Source organism: Dipodomys merriami, unplaced genomic scaffold (genome assembly GCF_024711535.1).
Source record: "Dipodomys merriami isolate MVZ:Mamm:240054 unplaced genomic scaffold, mDipMer1.0.p SCAF_11, whole genome shotgun sequence".
Classification (NCBI taxonomy): Eukaryota; Metazoa; Chordata; class Mammalia; order Rodentia; family Heteromyidae; genus Dipodomys; species Dipodomys merriami.
Window position 1 is genome coordinate 15,770,387 of NW_027202382.1, and position 24,115 is coordinate 15,794,501.

The 24,115-nt window shown below is 41.2% G+C and overlaps 1 protein-coding gene and 1 long non-coding RNA gene across 6 annotated transcripts in view; both read left to right on the forward strand.

The window, feature by feature from the left end:
• Window positions 1–626, forward strand: part of Melk (maternal embryonic leucine zipper kinase) — an 86,318-nt gene extending 85,692 nt beyond the window's left edge. For all 5 annotated transcript variants that reach the window (XM_070009942.1, XM_070009959.1, XM_070009967.1 and 2 more), the window contains one exon: window positions 174–626. In XM_070009942.1, coding sequence (XP_069866043.1) covers window positions 174–351 — 178 coding nt within the window. In that variant the 3' untranslated portion in view covers window positions 352–626. The remainder of the gene's footprint in view (window positions 1–173) is intronic.
• A 2,631-nt stretch (window positions 627–3,257) lies between these two features.
• LOC138818827 (uncharacterized) lies at window positions 3,258–23,131 on the forward strand. Its single transcript, XR_011369222.1, has 3 exons — window positions 3,258–3,438; window positions 4,077–4,254; window positions 22,963–23,131. It is a non-coding gene; the product is annotated as an uncharacterized lncRNA (long non-coding RNA).
• Window positions 23,132–24,115: the final 984 nt, after the last annotated feature.

The following is a 24,115-nucleotide window of genomic DNA, read 5'->3' on the forward strand; positions in this document are numbered from 1 at the left end:
TCACTAAAGCATAGCTAGGCCATTTGGAAACTAAACAGTAATACATTGCTTCATGTGAAATAATGGCTTATTTCCCCTACTGCCTCCAAGAAGCTTAAAACAACTCTTGTCTAGTATTATCCAGAATATTCATGGTTCTTTTACTAACTGGTATCTTATCTTGTTTTTCCCAGCTATACACTGAAGTGTCAAACACAGTCAGATTTTGGCAAGGTGACAATGCAGTTTGAACTAGAAGTGTGCCAACTTCAAAAACCCGATGTGGTGGGTATCAGGAGGCAGCGGCTTAAGGGTGATGCCTGGGTTTACAAGAGATTAGTGGAAGATATCCTATCTAGCTGCAAGGTGTAATTGATGGATGGTTTCCATCCTGCCAGGATGAGTGTGGGGGTGAGACTGGGGTGATTGGTTTGATTTTCAAAGTCCATTAGAACTACAAACTCGTTTCTAAAGACCAATGCTTTCTTGTTTTTAAACAAAAAAAAGTATTTCCTGGGTGAATCTAAGGCAAGCCCATCTGTCATTATCTGTTACTGTCTTTTTTAATCAGGTGGCTTTGTATATTAATAACTGTTGACTTTCCTAGTTTCACTTCTATAAGAGAATGTAAGCTCTTATCTATGTCTCCTTTTGATGTATGATTTCTTTCTGAAATAAAACCATTTGTGAATATAGCAGGCTTCTTTTCTTTGTATTTGATTTCGATCCAAATAAAACCTCAAATGGCTTCCTGACTATTAAATAGAGACTATTTGGAGTATGTTTTATCTGTTATCAGATATGCCTTGGGCAGAAAAACAGATAAGAATTCATTTGCATAATTTTTTCCTGTCTCTGATTTAAGTAGGATTTATTGAGATCGTTAACTAAGTCACAGCTGTGGTTACCAGAGTTAAACAACACATTTAATATGTTGAATAAAAGAGTATTGACTCCAGTAAGTATGTTCAGTCAACAATGATAAGTATCCGAACTATGAACCCCCATGAAATGTTACTTTATGGTAATTTTCTAAGTCTCAATGTTGGCACCAAATTTGTATTTTTATTTCATTTTATTGGTCTCTAAAGGCTAGAACTCAAGTTACATTTGTATGGATTTTTACCAATTAAACTAGTTGGAGGAAAAATAGCACAATTTCTGGTCAGTAGTGAGGGAGTATTTTGTCATTCATTTATTCAATAAACACTAAGTGCTTTACAAGCATTAGATCATGGAGCCAAGGGTGAGACTGGCTATAAACTCAGGGAGTTCAAAAGTGTTGTTGAGGCATATGTATAGATCAGGTTTCACAGCATACACAAGATTGAAGGTAGGAATGATTTCTTGGGATGAACAGCATTTGTTCATGAAGAATAGTAATTTGCCAGCAAGAGAAGAGGGGAGTGAAACATTTCCAAGTGGTAGGATTCTGTACAAAGGCCTGTGATCATTAAGTGTTGACTTAGAAGGTGGTGTAAGAAGGAAATAAGAGATAAGAGTTGAGTTTATTTAGAAATAAATCATGAGCCTCAGTGTCCTGCTAAAGTAAGTGCTTTGGTAAAGAAGAGCCAGCAAAGGATTTCCGTTGTTTAGTAACAGCTTTCCTAGTTACAATTCACATGCTATAAGATTCACCCCTTTTGCTGGTGGTGGCTCATGTGTGTAATCCCAGCTACTCAGGAGGCTGAGATCTGAGGATTGTGGTTCAAAGCCAGCCCAGGCAGGAAAGTTCTTGACACTTATCTCCAACTAACCACCAGAAAACTGGAAGTAGTGCTGTGGCTCAAGTGTTAAAACTCTAGCCTTGAGCTGAAGAAGAGTTCAGGAGCAGCGCCTGGGCCTAGAGTTCAAGGTCCCCTCCTCCCCACAAAAAAGATCCACCCCTTTAAAATGTTTATAACTCAGTATTTCCCCTTCTCTTCCCTTATGACATGGGTGTTGATTTTGACACGTGTTGATGTTGACATGTGTGTTGATTCTGACATGCCAAAATAGACATGCACATTACAAGTGATACATAAAAATTGGCACATGTCACAAATGGCACGTTAAAATCTACATGCATGTCACACGTGACACTTGTCAAAATTGACATGTTACAATTAGATACATGTCACAAGTGACTTGTCAAAATTGACATGCACAAATGACACGTCAACGTTGACATGACAAAATCTACATGCATGTCAACATTGACACATCACAAATGGCATCTCAAAATCAAATGACATGTATCAATATTGACACTTGTCAAAATTGACATGTCACAAATAACACATTTCAAAATGGACACATCAAAATGGACATGTCAAAATCAACTCGAGTCACAATGCATCAAAATTGACACGTCACAATTGACACCTGTCAACTGACATGTCACAGATGACACGTGCTAAAACTAACATGCATGTTACAAATGACACGTGAAATCCGACATGCATGGCAAAATCAGCATGCCTGTCAAAATTAACACGCATGTCAGATGACATGCTTGATGTGTGTTATCTTTGACATGTACATCACTCTTGACATGCATACCATTTTAACATGTATGCCATTCATGACATGGATGTCATTTTGATATGTCAACATGGATGCTATTTTGACATATATGTTGCTCTTGACATGCATGTCATATAGGTCACACATATGCCCTGTGTGTTATACATGCTACAATGCAATATATATGTCACATGCCACTTATGCCATGTGTGCAAAGTATACAGTAAATGGGCAGTTGATGGTGGAAGCCAGGGTGGAAATTTGTAGATAACAAAGAAAGAGGCTAGAATGTTCCATGGGGATGATAATCCTAGTGGCCATATTGCTAAGATTACATGTTTAGATTGATAGGCATATATATGCCTATTTAATATATAATATAATAATATATCTATATATAATATATGGTATACCCACACATATTTGTTTTCTCTGGCTGATGACAGGGCCTATCAGACATCCCAGCAATAATCACAATAGCAATAATCATACCCAATGACTAGATGTTGGCTTTTAATACTGTTCTGAAGACAAAAGGAAACAAAAATCCTTGGAGAAATAGCTAGGGCAGGAAATATGCAAAGTAAGTCTAGAATATCTTTCTGAAATGCCAGCAAGTAGGACAGTGACAAAATAGCAATTACAAAAGGACCCATGTTGGTGGGGGTATGTCATAAGTGGAAGAGAACTTGGATTGTTGCTAGGTGTTTTAACATTTTAAGATGTTTGAAACAGCAGATAATGTAAAAGCTCTGTTATATCTTAGCAGGGTGACTGAGCAGTTGGATGGCTTCTTAATGCTTCAGGTTATCAACTATGTAGTAGAAAAAAGTAGTGTCTTCTCAAAGAGAGGCCATAAGAATATGTACAACTCATGGCACAGGGGTACCCAGACCTTGCTAGAAGATCACAGTATCCTCCAAACTGCAGGATCGTCTTTACAAAACAAACTGGGTATGTACTCCTATCCTAATCCTTCCATTACCAAACATCTACCATTAAGTGATTAGCTATTAGCCATTTATTTAAAATTCCATTTTTTCTTCATATCTATGTCTCCCCCTCCCTTCCTTTCCCTCCTCCTTTCTTTTCCTTTTCCTTTTCTCCTTCCCCTCCTTTCTCTCTCTTTCTCTTTCTTTCTTTCTTTCTTTCTTTCTTTCTTTCTTTCTTTCTTTCTTTCTTTCTTTCTTTCTTTCTTTCTTTCTCCTCTCTCTCTCTTTCTTTTTCTTCTCTCTTTCTCTCCTCTTTTCTTTCTTATTCTTTTCTGTCTCTGTCTCAGACAGATAGGGTCTTGCTATGTAACCTAGGCTGTCCTGAACTCTCGATCTTGCTTCAGCCTCTTGAGTTCGGGGATGACTGGTGTATGCAACTACACCTGATTTAGCTAATTTCTAACTTCATTTATTCAGTCAACATTTATTGAATTTAAGGTGAAATATGGGAAGGAATACTCGAATTGGCCCGCAATCAAAATCCTAAAAAGACACTGGGAAACACCAAATGCATGCATATTCCCACAGGGCCTGCTCTGCCTCCATCCTACACAATCCTCCCTCTAAGCCAACTTTCTAAGTGATATTTGTTTCTCTTAGTGTATGAAGAGAACAGTTTGGGGTATGACTTCCTACTTTGAGGAATGGTAAAGAATTCTCCAAGATCAGCTGTGGTATTTTGTCCATGAGACCGCAGTTTATCAGGAAGAGCACTGGATGTGGGGACTTGAGCCTTGTTCTGCTGTATGACCCTGGATAAGCCACTGCCTATTTCCAGGTATGTTTCTATAAACATGACACACATGAACAAATGTGTATAACATTTCAGGTATCAGATGACATCAAGAGTCGATTTCAGTGTAAGTTGGAATGACAGATCAAAATTTCAGCTAATATGAGTGCCAACTAACTGGGTAATTCAAAACACCTCCCCAGGTGACATAAAAATATACTCCACACACATGGCTTCTTGCAAGGATACTCCAGCCTGGATGACGCACTTCCACATGTAGTATCCATTCTGTGAATTTGCTTGCTATTGTGATTTCCCAGTTGGGTTTATATACTTTGAAAAACCCTTCACAGAGAGGAATATTCATAGAAGCACAATCTAAGTCACCAAACAGAGTCACAGAGCAGAAAGATTATTTCATAGGAGACTTTCAAAGATGTATTGTAAATGGGACATTTCCCACATTTGTCCTTACAGATGAGAACCATCCAGAAATCCAGGGTTGTCATTAAATCTGAAAAGCCAGGATCTCCATTAAAAGCTGAAAATTCAGCTGGGTGCTGGTGGCTCACACCTGTAATCCTAGCTACTCAGGAGGCTGAGATCTGAGGATCCCAGTTCAAAGCCAGCCTGGGCAGGAACAGTCCGAGAGACTCTTATCTCCAATTAACCACCAAAAGACTAGAAGTGGCACTGTGACTCAAGTGGTAGAGCACTCGCCTTGAGCTGAAGAGCTTAGGGACAGTGCCCAGGCCCAGAGTTCAAGTCCCACAATCGACAAAAAAACCCAAAAAACTGAAAATTCTCTGCTTCAGTATTTTAATGTCAGAGACACACATACACAAAAAGTCTTTGGGGAGAGCTCTATCAGGATTTAATTAATTAATTAACTAATTAATTGTGAGACAGAGGCTTACTCTGTAGCTCAGGATGGTCTGGACCTCATGATCCTCCTGCCTCCATCTCCAAAGTGGGATTACAGGACTCTGTCTGCTACCAGGTCTGGATTTAATTTTATTTTTCCATCTCTATATTTACTGACAAAGTTGAATTTGTGGCTAGATGTTGGAAGAAGGAAGGAAGTGTTGATTTGTAGGACTTCAAAAGGGACCCTTGAGATGTGAAAGTTGCTTCTCTCGGCCTCTCCTGTCCCTGCTGTGTCCTTAGCTGGGAAGAGTTTTTTTTTTTTTTTTTTTTTTTTTGAGAGAGAGAGAGATGGAAAGAAGTCACAGGGGATATTGTCCAGGGTTACAAGATCCACTATCCATCATGACTCCTGACCACAAACAGTTGGAGCCTTTCTCTTTACTCTGTGGGTTTTTTTTTTTAATTAACCTTTTTTTCATTTTTCCTAGTTTAGAATTTCACATTATAGTCCTTTGTTCATTCTCCTCTTTTCTCTAGATAATGAAAATGGATATAATATGAACTTAAACTCACTTGCCCTGGGTCATTGCCAGTGCTTAATAAAAGTGTATTAGTATTTGTAGTAATGATAATAACCCACAGATAATGATGTCGCTAAAGACCAAAGGGTCCCCTTGCGTGTGATGCACCCCACTACCTACTTAGCTTTGCCAGATTTAACGGAGACCTTGACTGCTTCAGATAGTCATTGTCCCCTTTAAATTATCAAGGTTTCATAGAGATGAGCATTCTTCACTTAAGGGTTTTCCAGACGGCCTGATGTGCTGGGCTCTGCATAACCTTGCTCCTATGTCATCATATGTCATGCTGCCTCTCTACAATTGTCCCTGATGTTTGCAAATGTGAACTACTCAAAGGAAAATGAAAAGAAATTTCCTTTGTTCACACACACACACATACACACACACACACACACAATTGCCAATGGTGGCACTTATTTAAGAGGGGCAGAGCTGCATAGATTTGGAGCGGTGTAGTATGAGGAATGGTGAAAGGGCCAGCATTTCAGAGCTGTGCTAAGGAACATGTGGCATCTTACAAATCTGAACAAATGTAGAAGAAGAATTTGGCCTCTTCTGGCTGGACCCAATGGACATGAAGAGGACTAAACACAAGGGCAGGGTACAAGAAGCCAGGCTGGCTCAATATAAGCTCTTTCCTTAGCTCTTTGGGAAGGAAAGATTTGCTTGACTTGACAATCCCTGTCCCTGGTATTCACATGAGTGGGAGTGCCTCCACATGAAGGGTTGAGGAGGGGTTTATCAAGTATTAGATGTCTATGTTTAGACTACATCATTTGAGGTTTCTCTTGAACATTAATAATAGTTATTTGAGGTAATGGTTATTTGAGGTTAATTTGGTTTTGTGTATGTTTTGTTTTGAGCTAAGATTTCCCTGTATAATTCAGGCTGGACTCAAAGTTGAGGTCCTTCTGCCTCTATGTCCCCAGTGCTGGAACTGCAGGCATGTACAGTGATACCCAGCTTATTTGAAGAACTAGGGTCTTGAAATGAATTACCTTGCCAGGTAGGTAATTTACCACTTAAATCTGTTCCCAGCCCTTTCTGCTTTTGTTATTTTTCAAATAGAGTCTTGTGTTTTACCAGGATCATCTTACATTGAGATCTTCCTATTTATGTTTCCCAAGTAGCTAGGATGATAGGCATGAACCATGATGCTCAGATTGTTTTTTTTTTTTTTTTTGGGGGGGGGGGTTTAGTCGTGGGGCCTGAACTCTGGGCCTGGGCGCTGTCCCTCAGCTCTTCAGCTCAAGGCTAGTGCTCTACCACTTGAGCCACAGTGCCAGTTCCAGCTTTTTTCTTTTTGCTTATATGGTGCTGAGGAATCAAACCAAGGGCCTCATGCATGCAAGGCAAGCGTTCTACCACTGAGCCACCTTTCCAGTCCCAGATTTTTTTTTTTGTCTTTTCTTTTTGGTACTGGGGATCAAACCCAGGATTTACACTTGCTAGGCAAGCTCTTTGCCACTGAGCTATAACCCAGTCCTAAGCTCAGATTTTTAAAAATTAGTTGACATGGAGTCTTGTAAACTTTTTGTCTCCAAATTGAGATCCTCCCAATCTCAGCCTTCCGAGTAGTTAGGATTATGAGCATCAGTCATTGTGCTCAGTGATACTTTCACCTTCTTAATATTTTCAGGCAGAGTTAAAAATCAAATCAGATCTCATGGAATCTTGGTAACACTTTTACCTTCCTAGCATTGTCAGACAAGGTTAAAATAAAATTAGATTTCCTAGCATCTCAGATGTTAAGTTTTTTGTTTTATTTATTTATTTATTTATTTGGGCGATTGTGGGGCCTGAACTCTGGGCCTGGGCACTGTCCCTCAGCTCTTCAGCTCAAGGCTAGTGCTCTACCACTTGAGCCACAGCGCCACTTCCGGCTTTTTTTCTTTTTGCTTATGTGGTGCTGAGGAATCGAACCCAGGGCCTCATGCATGCAAGGCAAGCGCTCTACCACTGAGCCACCTTCCCAGTCCCTCAGATGTTAAGTTTTTGTATGTGTGGTGCTGGGGATTGAGCCCAGAGACTTGTATATGCTAAACAAGTACTCTACTGCTGAGCTGAATTACTCCAGTATGGCCGTTAAGCCCAAGGCCTTGCTCTTGTTAAGCAGACACTCTATCATTCAGGTCATACCTCAAGCTTCCATGGTTTCTTTTCTAAAGTAAAAATCAGAAGCCATGAAACATATCCTCAGAACAGCCACAGCCACATCTTAGTGGGTGGCCGTGATATAATTTGTTAATTAACTACTTCATCTGATACTTGAGCATTGACAGATAGGAGGACTTAGGAAAGGCTTCTGCCTGATTGCTGGTTTTTCTTTTGTTGTTATTGTTGTTGTTAGAATACTAGATACTTTCATGGCTGCTTCTATCCCTAAATTCCAGCATTTTAACTTTCTCTTCCCATTGCTTGAGAAAACTTCAGCATTCATGTCTACCATTTCTATCTCTAATCTATGTCTACCTATCAATATTGGTACCAATAGATGTATAACTATCAAAACCTGTTTCTCAGCTTTGTTCTTGGCTAGCATATGGATGTATCCTTTTCTTACTTTTCATCATCTCTTAGCTGTCAAATCTTTTCTCACTCTAATAAAGCTTATTATTTCAACCATTTATATTTAACATTAAAGTTTAATCACGAAGTTGTTAACCATAGAAAATTATTAAATAAGTGAGTTTGGAATGAGCTAGAAAGAAATAAGTGAGTATTTCAGAACAAGCACTTTGGAAAAGAAATTTATGCATAGAAAACAATGGAGAATTACAATTAAGAGCTCTAGGGAACTCAAGCTGATTTGTCCAGCTATTACATAGTCATTTCAATTTAAATTAAAATTGTAACTATTTTCTAGTCTACTAAAAATATGAGGTGTCACATTAAGAGTTTTAATGGTGTGTTCTCCAGAGAATGAAAAAACACAAGAATGGACGACATAAATAACTATATGGTGCAGAGTGAATAAATTCTCTGCCAAAATGAATATGATAAAAACAAAAATGACAGTGGATTATTATATTCCCTCTAGTGAAGCGCAGCTCACACAGTTCACAGGGTATCTAACTTCATATCATTTTGTCAGAGCTCATGGAAAGAACAACACACAAAAATTAGCAGATAAACTCAGGCTTAAGTGAGACCATAGATTTTGTTCCTAAAGTATTTTTCATCACAAAAAGTAAGTTGATACTATTTGATATCTCTGATTAGAAAATTAGTCTAGGGGCTGGGAAGGTGGCTCAGTGGTAGAGCTATTGCCTTACATGCATGAGGCTCTGGGTTCGATTCTCAGCACCACATAAGCAAAAAGACAAAAAAACGGAAGTGGCGCTGTGACTCAAGTGGTAGAGCACTAGCCTTGAGCTGAAGAGCTGAGGGACAGCGCCCAGGCGTTCAGGCCCCAGGATCGGACCCCCCCCCCCCCAAAAAAAAAAAGAAAATTAGTCTAGCCAAGATTTTAACCACTATAGAACATGTTTAAGGCAATCAAATTTTCTTCTGGAGGAGAGGGAAAAAGATAAAATAAAAAGCAGAATGTTGCCAGGCACTGGTCTAGAGTCCTACCTATTGTCTAATCCTAGCTACTCAGGCAGCTGATATCTGAGGAGTGAGGTTTGAAGTCAGCCCAGGCAGACAAATCCCTGAAGTTCTTACCTCCAATAATAAAAATGAACTGAAGATGTGGATCAAGTGATAGAGAGCCAGCCATTAGTGAAAAAGCTGAATGAGGGCAGGAGGCCCTTAGTTCAAGATCCAATACTGGCATACAAAAAAAAAAAAGGAGGAGAAGGAGGAGGAAGAAGAAGAAAAAGAAGAGGAGGAGGAGGGTATGACTATCAGGAGTAGGTGTGTGTGGTGGGGGGAGGGGCCTGAGGGGCGGGGAGAGCATGTGTGTTAGTCAGAGGGTGTTCTGATGCTAAGACACAGATAATTTGGGCCCTTTTGGAATATAATGAACTAAGATAAAAAGAAACATCTGAACATCTGGGGAAAGGAAAGATTAATTGATGTAAAAACCTGACCAAAGTACAGAAATTCTTTTTTTTGTAAATCTGCTTTATGTCCTAGAATATATGTCTATAAAACATAAATGTATAAAATTGATTTCATGGAAAGTTCTATGAGCTGTTGAGAAGAATGTGTATTGTGAAGCTGCTGGATGGAATATTCTGTAGACTTCTGTTTCTGTAGACTTCTGTTAAGTCCATCTGATCTATAGTGTGAACTCTGAAATTTCTTTGTTTTTTTTGTTGTTGTCGTTGCTGTTTGTTTAAATGACCAATCTATTGATAGGAGTTGGGTATTGAAGTCTTCCAATATTATGTGAGGTCTGTCTATGCTTATAAGTTCAGTAGTGTTTGTTTAATGAAATTGGGTGTGCCAACTTTGGTGTGTATAAATTAACACTTGCTATATCCCTTTGATGTTCCCTTTCTTAACATGAAGTGATCTCTTTTGTTTCTTCTGACTAATTGTAGACTGAAGTCTGTTTTTATCAGATATGAGTATAGCTACTCTCCTGACCTGCTGTGGTATGTATCCTCTCCTTCTCTTCCATCATACCATAACTGTCATTAAGTGACTATCATCTGACAGCAGTCCTGTTCACCACATTATCTCCAGTGTCCACCACTCACTGCTGCTAGGACATAGTAAGTGCTCAATATGTTTTTGGGGATTTTGTTTTTGTCAGTTGTGGGACTTGAACTCAGGGCCTGGGCTCTGTCCCTGAGCTTTTTCACTCAAGGCTACTGCTCTACCACTTTGAGCCACAGCACCATTTCTGGTTTTCTGCTAGTTAATTGGAGATGTTTTAGGACTTTCCTGCCTGGGCTGGCATCAAACCAGGATCCTCAGATCTCAGCCTCCTGAGTAGCTAGGATTACAGGTGTGAGCCACCAACACCTGGCTCAATATATTTTTGAATGATATGTATGTCTCACACATACTAAACTATAGAGGTTTCCCAGCACTAATTAGGATTATTCCTAATTCTCCTATTTTATCCTCAAAGGTATTCTCACTGATATTTAGTCCTGAAGTTGGGTACCTGGGCTAGGAGAGAGAGAGAGAGAGAGAGAGAGAGAGAGAGAGAGAGAGAGAGAGAGAGAACACTACTCATGGATATCCCTTCTTGAGATTTGCACCTTTCCTTTCTTTATAATAGCTTTCTCCTCTTTGCTTAAGCTCATTCAAGTTTGTTTTCTGCTAGTTTGGAATCTCTATGCAACGTACAAAATAAAATCATTATTTAGCATGGATCAAGTAGAGAAGGGAAAGGATGTAGGACATTGGGGTTCATGAGAGCATATGAAGCATTGAGCATCAGGACTGACCAAGCTGAATTCAGACTACGTGAATGCGGACTCAAGAATTGTGTTCTAAAGCCTGGTGCTGGTGGCTCATGCTTATAATCCTAGCTACTCAGGAATCTGAGATCTGAGGATCATGGTTCAAAGCCAGCTTGGGCAGCAAAGGCTGTGAGACTCTTATCTCTAATAAACCACACAGAAAACCAGAAGTGGCACTGTGGCTCAAGTGATAGAACGCTTACCTTGAGTTGAAGAACTGAGGGGCAGCGCCCAGACCCATGACTGACCAAAAAAAAAAAAAAAAGAATTGTGTTCCAGACTGAAGAGAAAGAAATAATTTGTTTACATACAAGGTAGTTTTGAGAATCAAATGAGTTAAGAGGCATGAATGTGAACTGAAATAGAATAAGGGTAAAACTGAAATAGAGGGGAGTTTACATACACCTAAAGATTAGCTGATGTGGTGATCCAGAAGGAAGCAGCGGGAGTATGGTTAAGTTCAAGGCCAGCCTGGGCTACATCGTGAAACTCTATCTCATAATAAGTAAGTAAGTAAGCAAATAAATAAATAAGCAAGCCCAGAGAGTTCCTCTAGGAGCAAACACTATTAAAAGAACAAAGCACTAGTATCACAAAGGACAGGATGTCCACATTCTGTAGCTGTCACTGTCCCCTCTAATGTTTGGACTCCCTCTGCCTTCTCCATGAGGAGCCCCATGCTGCCAAAGCACCTGGCTCATCTGCATTCTGCAGTTGTGTTCAAAGTCATTCAGCTCCTTGTTTCTTATCTGCCCTACTTGAAGACACTCTCAAACGGTGTGAAGGACACTAGCAGGCCACTGTAGGGTGACTCTTGTGATTGAATAATGCATGAAACCAGCGGTAGCCAAGTGGGAGCCTCCCCAAGTAGATGGTGAGTTGAGAACAGGGTCTGGCCTCCATCTGTGGGGCCCCGACTTTCCCATCCATGGGATCTTTCAGATTGATGGCTTGTGCCATATGGATGAGTGTCCTTAGCATGCTTCCTTAAATGTTTCTTAGCTGGCTAGAAGGGGGCATGGACTAACAAATTGGGTAAGAGAGTGTTTCATAGTTTCTGAAGGCTGCTTATGTCTCATGTGGGCCTTGTAGTAATGTAGGGAAATAGAGGAACTGTTACCTACCATCAATGGATATAGAAACTGGGGCTGAGGAAAGTATGACCTGACCAAAATCTATCTATCTATCTATCTATCTATCTATCTATCTATCTATCTATCTATCTATCTATCTATCTATCTATCTATCTATCTATCTATCTCTCCTATCTGTCTGCCTGCCTGCCTTCCTGCTTGTCTGTCTGTCTTACACACACACACACACACACACACACACACACACACACACACACACACACACACACACACACACACACACACACACACACACACACACACACACACACACACACACACACACACACACACACACACACACACAGAGTCTTCCATGCAGCCCAGGCTTGCTTCAAACTAGCTATCTTTCTGTCTCTTAGCCTCCAGACTTCTTGAATTATAGGTGTGTTTTACCATGATCAGTGCAACTAGAGATACTTTTTTTTGGGGGGGGTCCGGTTGTGGACCTGAACTCTGGGCCTTGGTGCTGTCCCTCAGCTCTTCAGCTCAAGGCTAGCGCTCTACCACTTGAGCCACAGCGCCACTTCTGGCTTTGTTTTCTTGCTTATGTGGTGCTGAGGAATCGAACCCAGGGCCTCATGCATGCAAGGCAAGAGCTCTTACCACTGAGCCACCTTCCCAGCCCTAGAGATACTTTTAGGGAGATTGATTACTGTGATCCATTTCTGAACATTCAGGTATGGCCTGACTAGGGTCTGGGAATCTGTATTGTTAGAAGTTTCCCCAGGAATTCCTAATGAGCAGTATGGTGTGGAAACTACTGGAAACTGAGGGAAGCATGATATGTGGGTGAGGTTTTATATTTTGAGGTTTTAAGCCTGGGTTTCACATCCACTCCTTTTAGCCTTGGGTCTCACTTGCTTTCTTCATGTAATAAAGGGGTCAGCTTGGAATAGGTGATCTCCAAAGTCTCATCTAATCCTTACATTTTTTTTTTTTTTTTTGTCTGTTGTGAGGCTTGAATTCAGAGCCTGAGTACTGTTCTTGGGCTCTTTTGATCAAGGTTGGTATTGTACCTCTTTGAGCCATAGCTCCATTTCTGGTTTTCTGGTGGTTAATTGGAGATAAGATCTCACGGACTTTCCTGCCTGGGCTGACTTTGAACCATGATTCTCAGGTTAGCCTCCTGAGTAGCTAGGATGACAGGTGTGAGCCACCCAGTTTAGGCCTTACATTCTATGTGTCTTTATAAAAAAAAAAACAGCACAGAATTGCAGGGACAAAGGGAGAACAAATGCAGCAGGGGTACTCACTAGACACTTGGTTGAAAATGAACTATGTAACTGGCGGGTGGGGATGGGAGAGAAAAGCTGTGAGAGAATGAAGGAAGGGGTGACATTGTCCAAAAAGAAATGTACTCATTGCCTAACTTATGTAACTGTAGTCCTTCTGCACATCACCTCTGTAACAACAACAACAACAAAAGTTGCCTATCAGCTGGGATCTAGTGGTTCATGCCTGTAACTCTAACTACTTGGGGGAGGAATCTGAGATTTGAGGATCATGGTTTGAAGCCAGCCCAGGCAGGAAGGTCTGTGAGACTCTTACCTCCAATTAACCACCAAAAAGCCAGATGTGGAGCTGTGGCTCAAGTGGTAGACTGCCATTTTTTGAGCAAAAACACTCAGGGATGGTACCTAGGCCTTGAGTTCAAGTCCCAGGACTGGCATACGTGCATGAGCACGCGTGCGTGTGCGTGTGCACACACACACACACACACACAAACAAACTGCCCACCAAGGGGCGGACTTAGTAAAGTTCTGACCCCTTGAGGCTCTAGAATAAAGAGACCCTGAAAATTTTGCAAGTTTTGTTGCTTTTTAATATCTGTTTTTTCTTCTCATATCTAATAAAATCCCAATTTTGTTCACATGTTCCTTTCTCTCCATGTAGTCATGTGCTCAGAGCATAAGTTGACTGGTTCTAGGCAAAGGGCTAGATATGTGACCCATTTCTGGCCAGTGAAATAAGGAAGGGCTTTGCTAGGGGCTTCTGGAAATGAAAGTTCTCACTGTTCTTGGACAGATGCTGGAAGTGCCTCTCTTTATGAAGATTGTAAAGAAGGAAGCAGACAGACTTTGCTTCTCTTGGCAGGTGTCTTGCCACCAGCTTTCAGATGAAGCTCACTCGACTTTAGAATACAATGATCAAGCCGGGCGCTGGTGGCTCACGCCTGTAATCCTAGCTACTCAGGAGGCTGAGATCTGAGGATCGCGGTTCAAAGCCAGCCCGGGCAGGAAAGACCGTGAGACTCCTATCTCCAATAAACCACCAGAAAACCGGAAGTGGCGCTGTAGCTCAAGTGGTAGAGCGCTCGCCTTGAGCTGAAGAGCTGAGGGACAGCGCCCAGGCCCAGAGTTCAAGCCCCACGACCGACAAAAAAAAAAAAAAAAAAAAAAAAAAAGAATACAATGATCATACATTTTTCAGGGTCACTGATCTTAACCATATAACATCAACAACAACAAAAAAATCCCCAAACTCTAGTACCTTAGCTTAACAGGGGTTTATTTCTTGATCATGGGAAGTATGGAAAAGTCCTTTCAGGTGGTGGTATGGACTGGACTATGTTCTCAACGAATTCATCTGTTGAAATCTTTTATTTTTGGAGGGGGGGTGGTCAGTTATGGGGCTTGAACTCAGGGCCTGGGCACTGTCCCTGAGCTTTTGTGCTCAAGGATAGTGCTCTACCATTTTGAGACACAGTTCTACTTCTGGTTTTTTGGTGGTTAATTGGAGATAGAATTCTCATGGCCTTTCCTGTCTGGACTGGCTTTGAACTGTGATCTTTAGATCTCAGCCACCGGAGTAGCCAGGATTAAAGGCATGAGCAACCAGCGCCTGGCTCTTCTACTGAACTCTTAGCCTTTAGTACTTCTGTGTGGTAAGTATTAAAGATAAGGTCTTTAGAGAGGTGATTAGTTCAGAATGTGGCTGTTAGTCTGAGTCCTACCCTGTATGGCTGGTGTCCATATAAGAAAAAGAAAGTATGGCATATAAAACCACACCAGATATGCAGGCACAGGAGGGAAGACCATGTGAAGACACAGTAGGTGAGCAGTCATCTTCAACTGAGGAAGAAACGAACATTTCAATACTTTGATCTTGAACTTCGAGCCTCCAGACTGTGAGAAAATAAATTTCTGTTATCTAGATTACCCCTTGAGTGGTGTTTTATTACTATAGCCATAGATAGCTAATGCATGTGGTAGTTCAGGGAATCAAGCTTCTTCCTCCAGGGAGTTCTCCCATCCCCTAGATTGTGAGGTCTCTGCTCTGGCTGGCAAACAAAGGAAGGCACAATGTGTGGAGTGGTTTCTGTGTGCCACACTTGGAGGCAGTGCATTCTTATACCTACCCTGTATTTGTTGGCATTCAGTCTCCGGACCATACTCAACCATAAGGGAGACCAGAGCTGTGAGCTCTAGAAAAGAGAAAATGGATGAGTGATTGTCTAGTCTCCACCAAAGATAGAAATGTCTAATGCTCTGAATCAATCCCTGTTCCTCCTCCAGATTCTAGTATTTCCTTGTTCAGCTTGACCCAGCTTCCTGTTCTTTTTCTGCTTAAGAATCCGGACTCATACCTATTCCTATCTTCTCAATCTTCCTCTTCTCTGATTCATTGCCACATTGCATGATTGGGTAACAGGGGGTAGGTTAGAGATCCAACTGTCTGGGCTTTTCCAGTAAATTCATGAAAATGTGCAGTGTCTGACAAGGTGATTCTTAAGTCTGATATCATAAAACCAAGAAGAGGGGAGCTTACTGATAAGTTTAAACCTTTATTTTTTAATATCATTCTTTCTCCCACAAATCACAATATCTGACACATCATAGCTAATGAATATTTATAAAATGCATGAGCAAATGAATGAAAAACCTTATCCTCTACCTCATTGTCTTTTCCTCCTCCCCTGTGCCATCCACTCCAGCCAAATGGTGTTCGTTAGACCAACCAGGATCTTTGTTTTTGTCTGCATTCTTTTCTCTGTAGGGAGAGCCTTTCTCTGCTCATTCAGACCAGTTTTTGCCTGTTCTCTCTATCCAGCTTAAGTTTCAGATCCTCTCAGCACCTCCTCAGCATGCTGAGGATACCTTCTCCCTCTGCAAGGCTGTCTTCCAGGTTCTGCAGTGTCCTGCCATTCTTGATGTCCTTTAGGCATGAGTTTCCTCTAGTAGAATAATAGCTCCATGAAGGCATGGATGATTTAATCTGCATAACTCCTGCATCCTGGGCCTTGCTTTCCACCCACAGAGGAGGGCTGGGTGACTGCTTCTGGGGTTGGAAGCAGCAGATGGACTGGAAAACCTTTGTATCATTCCACATAGATACTTTATGCTTATTAAACAATAACTTTCCATTCTTGTTTCCTTGAGGCCCTTGAGCCTTTTATTTTTTTTGTGTCTATGAATTTGACTATTCCTGGTACCACATGTAAGTAGAATCTTACAATATGTGTCTTTTTATGATTGGCTTATTTCCCTTAGCATAATTGCTCAAGTTCATCCACATTGTAGCACTACGTGTCAGAATTCCCTTCTTTTATTTAATGCTGAATATTCCACTATTCTATTTTTTTCATTTGTTGAGGGACACTTGGGTTGCTCCTATTTTGAATATTGCAAATAGTGTTCCTGTGAACTTGGGTACACAAGTATTTGTCTGAGTTCCTGCTTTATATTCCTTTGGGTTTATACCTAGGAGTAGAATGGCTGGGTTATATGGTAACTATGTTTAACTTTTTAAGGGACCACCATACTGTTTTCCATAGTGGCTACATCTTTTCCCATTTCTATTTTCCATGTCCTAATTTTTCAGCTAGAACTTGTCCTCTGCCACAGCTCTCCAGCATCACCAACTTATCTCCACCCCCACAGCCCCACCATCCACCCTGTGTACAACATGGATGTGCATGTCCCACTTAAGGAAAAAAAAAAAGTTGCATTAATAGTTAAAAGTGTGGTATTATGGTTGGGTCTGGCAGTAGGTGATTGATGGCCTCCATTACACCCCATTAGATATTTTATTCTTGTTAAATGAAGAGCAGCCAACTTTGTCAAGTATTTTTAGTTCCCTCTGGTCTTCTTGGTCCGATCTATTCTTCAGGATGGCCTGTAAATGGCCACATATGGCTGAGTGTCTGCAGGACGGATGGCCGTGCAGCTGGCGTTCATTGGCCACCAATTTACCCCAGCCCCCTTCATTGTAAACCTGACAGCACTGGGGAGCCTTGTAGATCTAACCAAATATATCTATTTTCTAATTGTCTATTTATCACCTTCTGGGGATTTGTGGGCCTCCCATCTGAAGGCAAAGAGGGGATGGCCTTGAACAATGATCCTTGTCAAGGTTCTCGCTTGCTCTAAATTAGGGCCTAGTTGCTAAATAACTAATTTAGTCCTGCTATCAAGCTGAAAAAGTGGGTATTCAGCACAAAGTGCCAGCTGGGGAATTGATTATGTCTTCTCTCAGCAAGCATGATAAACCAGCAGCAGAGCCTCTGTGTAAGGCTGGAGACGGCTCCCGCGGGGCGTGGGTTTCATCACTGAGCAGTGCCAGGCCCGTTTCCTATGTGGCAGCTGAAGTCTGGGGCACCGGCCTGTGCACCACAGCACCCATGGGAGCCCGCCTCTCCTTGCACCTTCCTAGCCTTTGCTTGGAGCTGTGGGGGATGTTTGCATCTGTCAGAGACCCAGACCAAGGTGAGGACTGGGGAGGGTAGATGAAGGTCATCCTGACAACCCCAATTTCCAATTAAGAGTCAGATTATTGAAGGTGGCCCAGGCCTGAGACTGGGGGAGGGGATGGAGGAAATAAATGGGATTAGGAGGTGCTTCTGAGAATATATTAATAACAACAGCTGCCAGATTTTAAGCAGAGTAAGAAGGTGGTAGCTGAAAATAGAGAGTTCAGGTTTACTGCTTGAGGAATCTAATAATGAAGACAGCAACCATCGTTACTCAACCCTCCCCCCTGCAGGCACTGGTACAGCATCTCCAGGTCCCAGATCTCTTCTCAGCCTCTAGGCCAATCAGGCTTCTACCTGGATTTATACTTTGGGAAAAGGAATTTCAGGAATGTTACCTCATCACCTTGTTGAAGACTGATCTTCCCCCTCCGCCCCCACTCCAATTCTTTTCTTGTTTGTCTGTTTTTGTTTTTTCTGCCAGTCTTGGGGCTTGAACACAGGGCCTGGGCACTGTCCCTGAGCCTCTCTGTGCTCAAGGCTAGCGGTCTACCACTTGAGCCACAGCACCACTTCTGGCTTTTTCTGTTAATGTGGTACTAAGGAATCAAACCCAGGGCTTCATGTAGGCAAGACAAGCACTCTACCACTAAGCCACCTTCCCAGTGCCTCACTCCAATTCTTTCATAAATCTCAGAATGCAATCATCATTCTTCACCCAACTGAGGGGTAGAGGCCATAATGGTGAGCAGACAACCAGACCAGGCCTTGCCTTCTTGGAGCTGATGCTGGAGCTTCAGTGAGACTAAATTTTTGGTTCTCATAACCAATTAGACCACTGATAACATGTTTTTTGAATTTCTCCTTTAACATCCTGAAATTAGATTCATAATGCTATATTCCATTTATTCATGCAGTATAAATCAATATAGCATTTTGCCTATCATCTAATATAAAAAGGAGATTAGTTTTAATAAAAGAATATATATAACAACATAAGAAAGCACAATAGAATACTCAGGGGGTGACCCTTACAATGGATGTTTGAATTTAAGAAAAAAGAGATACTATCTACTAGAATAGTGATGACATTTTCTCTTCATCTTTGACATTTGGAAATAAGGACTAAAAAAGTATATTGGTAAATACTGATATAGAAGTAGTATCAGTGACTCAAAGGCCATGAGTGGCATTGCCAACAATAGTGATATTTTCCGAAATGATGAAACTCCAAGTTGGAGGAAATAAAATGTGGGGGTAGGGAGGGAGAAGCAGGAAAGCCAGTTTCCACGCTGGTTGCATTCCTAGAAAAGTCATTACAAATGAAACCAACCATACTAGCTTTTGTGTTTGTGTGTAAGATGGAGTTAGAATCTAAGTTAGATAATTATAAAATATTTTATCATAATTATATATAATTACTTATAATTATAATTATAAAAGATCTTTAGTTTTTGGTGGTACTGGGGTATGAACTCATGTGGTTGGTTCTGCTCCACTGAAAGTAACAACTACCTAAAAGACAAGTAAGAAAATAAATAGCAATAATTACAATAGACAAAATAAAACTGCCTTGGTTAGCTGCAGATGTAGCTCTGGGGTGCAGAGAGAGGTTCTGGGATTAATCCCTAGCATTGAAAACAAGAGAAGAGAGAAGAAAAAGGAAAGAATAAGACTGGGTGGTGGGCTAGCCGGAGGAGGAGGAGCTGCTTTGAAGAAGAGGGCAGTTTCTGGTTTGGGCCAAGTGTGCTTCTACACCCAGCTGCTCTTGAGAAGAAGAGACAGCATGCTCTGGATGGTCCATTCCTCAATGAGAACAAACGAAGGGAGGTCAGGAAGTTGGCTGTGCTAGGGGCCTAGAACACTCAATTGGGTGCTGTTCTTTTTTTCTTTTTTTGGTCTGAGACTGGGGTTTGAAGAGTTGGGTTAGCTAGTGCTCTACCAATAGAGCTCTCTCCAACCCTGGGTGCTGTCCTTCCCCCTCCACAGCTGCACTTCAGTTTTCTGGTGGTTAGTTGGAGTTAAGAATCTCAGACTTGGGGCTGGGAAGGTGGCTCAGTGGTTGAGCGCTTGCCTTGCATGCCTGAGGCCCTGGGTTCGATTCCTCAGCACCACATAAGCAAAAAGAAAAAAGCCGGAAGTGGCGCTGTGGCTCAAGTGGTAGAGCGCTAGCCTTGAGCTGAAGAGCTGAGGACAGCGCCCAGGCCCAGAGTTCAGGCCCCACGACCAGACCCAAAAAAAGAATCTTAGACTTGGGCTGGGATGTAGCTCAGTGACAAAGTGCTTGCCTAGCAAGTGCAACATCCTGGGTTCGATCCCCAGTACCAAAAAAGAAAAGACAAAAAAAAAAAAAAAGAATCTCAGACTTTCCTTCCTCGGCTGGCTTTGAACTGCTATCCTCAGATCTCAGCCTCTTGAGCAGCTAGCTTTACAGGTGTGAACCACTGGTGCTCAGCTGAGTGCTGTTCTGTGACTTTTCAGTGGGGCAGAGGTGTTTTTCAGTTGGCAGAGATTGGGAGACAGAGAAGCAGAGATAGCAGTTCCTAAGTGACCTTGGGCAAACCACTGATTCTTTATGAGCTTCTGTTTTCTCATCCATCAAATGGAGGGAGCGATCATTGTACTCTTCTCCTCCCAAGTTAATAAGAGGAACTTGGGTGATAGGGGCAAGTACTTTAGTCCTAGACACTTTGAAGAGGCCTTGTTTGTACTGGGAACAACTAGAAACAATTTAACACCTCTAAAAAAGGGAGATTGGTAAAACAAGAATAGGTTAGAATTTAGTAGAACTCACATAATTATCAAATTGTGTGAAATCATAGTTAATGCTAGAGAAGAGTGTTCATGGAATAGTGAATCAGAAAAGCAAGCTACAAAATAATATAATGATATATGGATAATATATGAGATCCTATGTTTATTTAAGAAAGAAAGCAAATAAACAATATACAAACCAGTAACAACAGCAAAAAATTAGATATATCAAAATAATAACTGGTTATTCCTTGGAATTAGAGCTGATTGTAATTTGTTTTTTTGTTCCTATGTATAATACATTGTATCGCTTTTTAAGTACGAGAAACAAATCACAAATGGTTCTGTGTGTGTGTGTGTGTGTGTGTGTGTGTGTGTGTGTGTGTGTGTGTGTGAGCACGCGCATGCGCGCGCACGTGTGTGTGTGTGAGTATGTATGTGTATTTTGTCCCCAGGGCTTGAACTCAAGACCTGGGTGCTGTTCCTCAGTTTTTGTGCTCAAGGATTGTACTCTACCATTTGAGCCACAGCTCCTCACCCAGCATTTTTGATTATCAATTGAAGATATGAGTCTCACAGACTTTCCTGCCCGAGCTGGTTTCGAACCATGATCCTCAAATCTCAGTCTCCTGAGTAGCTGGGATTGCATGCATGAGCCACTAGTGTCCACACAAATATGACTTTTTTGAGATAGATTTTGCAGTATTGTTCAAGCTGACTTTGAACTCACTATCCAGCCTAGATTGGCTTGAATGCCCCATCTCCTTGTTTTAGTTTCCCGAGGAATGAGCAGAAACTCAGAACCAGACAAGACGTGGCTAGCTGACTGCCTCCTTTCCTGTAGTTTCACTTGCACAAAGGTAAACAGATGGTTTCTCACTGTCTTCCCAGGAGCAACAGGCTACCTTTATGTTGTTATGCTCTCTGTTCTCTGCGCATGAATCATGCAGCTCTGGGTTCTTGCAGGCAGTGCTTATGAGGTAGTGATTACTAGGCTATATACATGCCATTGTGTTAATGATTATTTTTGTGTGTTGTACTGGGGATCAAATCCAGGGTTTCATGTGTCCTAAGCACTTCTCTTTCATGGAGCTACACCCCCAGCTGAGGTATCACTGTTTCAACCCTCATGACAACCTTAGGATATGAGCATTATAACCCCCACATTATAAGGAACAAAAGCAAAGCTGGGAAAGATTAAATTACTTATTGACCATACATCTTGTAAGTCAAAGAACAAGGATTTAAACCCAAGATATCTCACTCTGAAGCTAGCTCTGAGCCAATGGGCCGAATTTTGTAATCACTTGAGAGATGAATTTCTGGCCAGTTTTTCATATCTCTATAAATGTAGTTGAAAAATGGCAAAATGCAGAGAAACAGCATCTTAGCAGGATAGTGAGTTGGCCAGCTCTGGTGTGCTGCTTGTACAGAGGAAACTTCAGAGGACCACTGCTGCTTTTCCTTGGTTTAGGGCTAGGTAGGGACTTCAGCCCTCGCCCCCAAGCCTCTGCCCACACTGAAGTCCGGTGTATGCTGCGGGGAGGCCCCTTAGGGAAGAGCCCTCACTAACCCTATCCTGGGAGGGCTCTTCCACTCTTATCTCTCAGAGAAGAGACATTTACTGCCTATTCAAGCCCTTACTAAATCCCTCATGTTTCAGGGCTTACTTACATTCCATCACTTAATTTGGACCCACAAAACACCACTATTGGGGAACAACCTCTCAATCCAAAATAACTCCAATCAATGCTATGTCTCAAATACTCATAAAGGTCACTTGCTGGAGCAAAAATGCTAAGCACAGAGTCATTTTTTATAATTGCGAGTGTTAGATGTTGTAAACAAAACTTTTAAAGATCCCTTTAAAAAAAGCAATATGCTTAATGGTTAGTTTGCAGAATTCATGAATAGAGAATGGGTACTTGGGGCTGGGAGTGTAATTTCCAATGACAGCATCATCCAAGGATGTAAAATGTCCTGTATCCCAAATGGCTTAGATGGAGGCCAAGATGATGATGCAAAAAGTTGTGCCAGATAACTAGACAGTGGTTCTGGTGGTAACAAAAATACCAGTGTCAAAGAAGAGAGTGAATACAATTGCTTCCTAAAAGTTTACATGTGCAAGTTGGTCAGAAGCTTTTGGAAATTTTCATTGGGAAATCGCAGATCTGTCTACACTTGGGACTATTATACGGTTAGACACATTTTCGGTAGACCTACTATGTGCTAAGGGTTGCATCTGATCTACCACAAGAGAAGTTGGGTGGAGGAAAAATCAGAGTTCCCAAACTACCATATGAATCCCTTGGGTCATTGTGGAAAGAGGTCTGACTTGTCTGACCCCCTTCATCTATTGACAGGAAGATTGTTGGGGCTTAAAGAGAAAAGAACGTTAACCCAAGACCACACAGAAGAAAGGTCAAGTTCTCTGACAAGGAAAGAAGGACAACAGGCTGACAGGCAAATCAACTCTGGTAGCCAAAGCCCACCTTTCCACAGAGCCTCATCCCTTCCCATAAGCCCAAGCTTGACCAGAGAAAAGCAGAAAATGGCTACCCTAGAAGAGACCCATGTGCTGTGCAGAGATTGCCCATTTGCTGTGTTATGCTGGTGTTTAAAAGAGGGTGGCAGCATCAGTAGGGTTAACTAGTCTTGCTCAATGCTGCTGGAAATATGAAAATCTATGTCCCTTCTTGCCCCCCCACTAATATAGAATCTTGCTACAAGGCTGCTCTTGAACTTCCAGTTCTTCTGTATCAGCCCCCTAGTCCCCAACTGCTGGGATTATAAGTGTCTATCACATGTCTTGCTTAATGTCCATTCTTGAACATTTAAAAACTGACATCTGGAATATTTTAGAACATTTTAAAACAATTACAAAGATATAATGTCTACTGCATTATGAGTATAGACTTTAGAACATAAGACTCTTACATAGTTGCTTAAATGTATCCAATGAAATACAAATGTCAGAGTAATTTGACACCATCTTAAAAAATACACAAATGAGCTCTTATTTAACAGTAGGAAATTGTATTTCCAATCTACTTCCCCCACAGAATTTTATCCTAATGTAATGTATTTTTATGCTTGAAAGTCTTTTATTGATTTTCCTATCATGCCTCTGTACAACACAAAGATGTATATAAATTGGATTTAAAAAAATTTCTCTAACCATAGGTCTCCAAGTATTAAAACAAATTATTCTGGATTGAGTTATCATCTCAAGAGTTAGTAATATGAATAATAAAACTAGCACAAATTTTGACAAATAATTATTAAACAATTAAAATTTAAACTTATCTCCTTATGAGATGAATGGGGGAGGGAATCTCATACAAACACACAGACTGTGAGCTATAAAATGCAAGAGAAAGGCAGTTGCACAACTTTGATGTAAAATAGTAGCCTCCAAGGTGTTGCAGTGGACAGCCTGCAGAACAACTGTATGTGTTGACCTTGGCTTTGGAGAATAGAGGTTACAGTTTCTTAGAAGTAACATCTAGAGCTGGG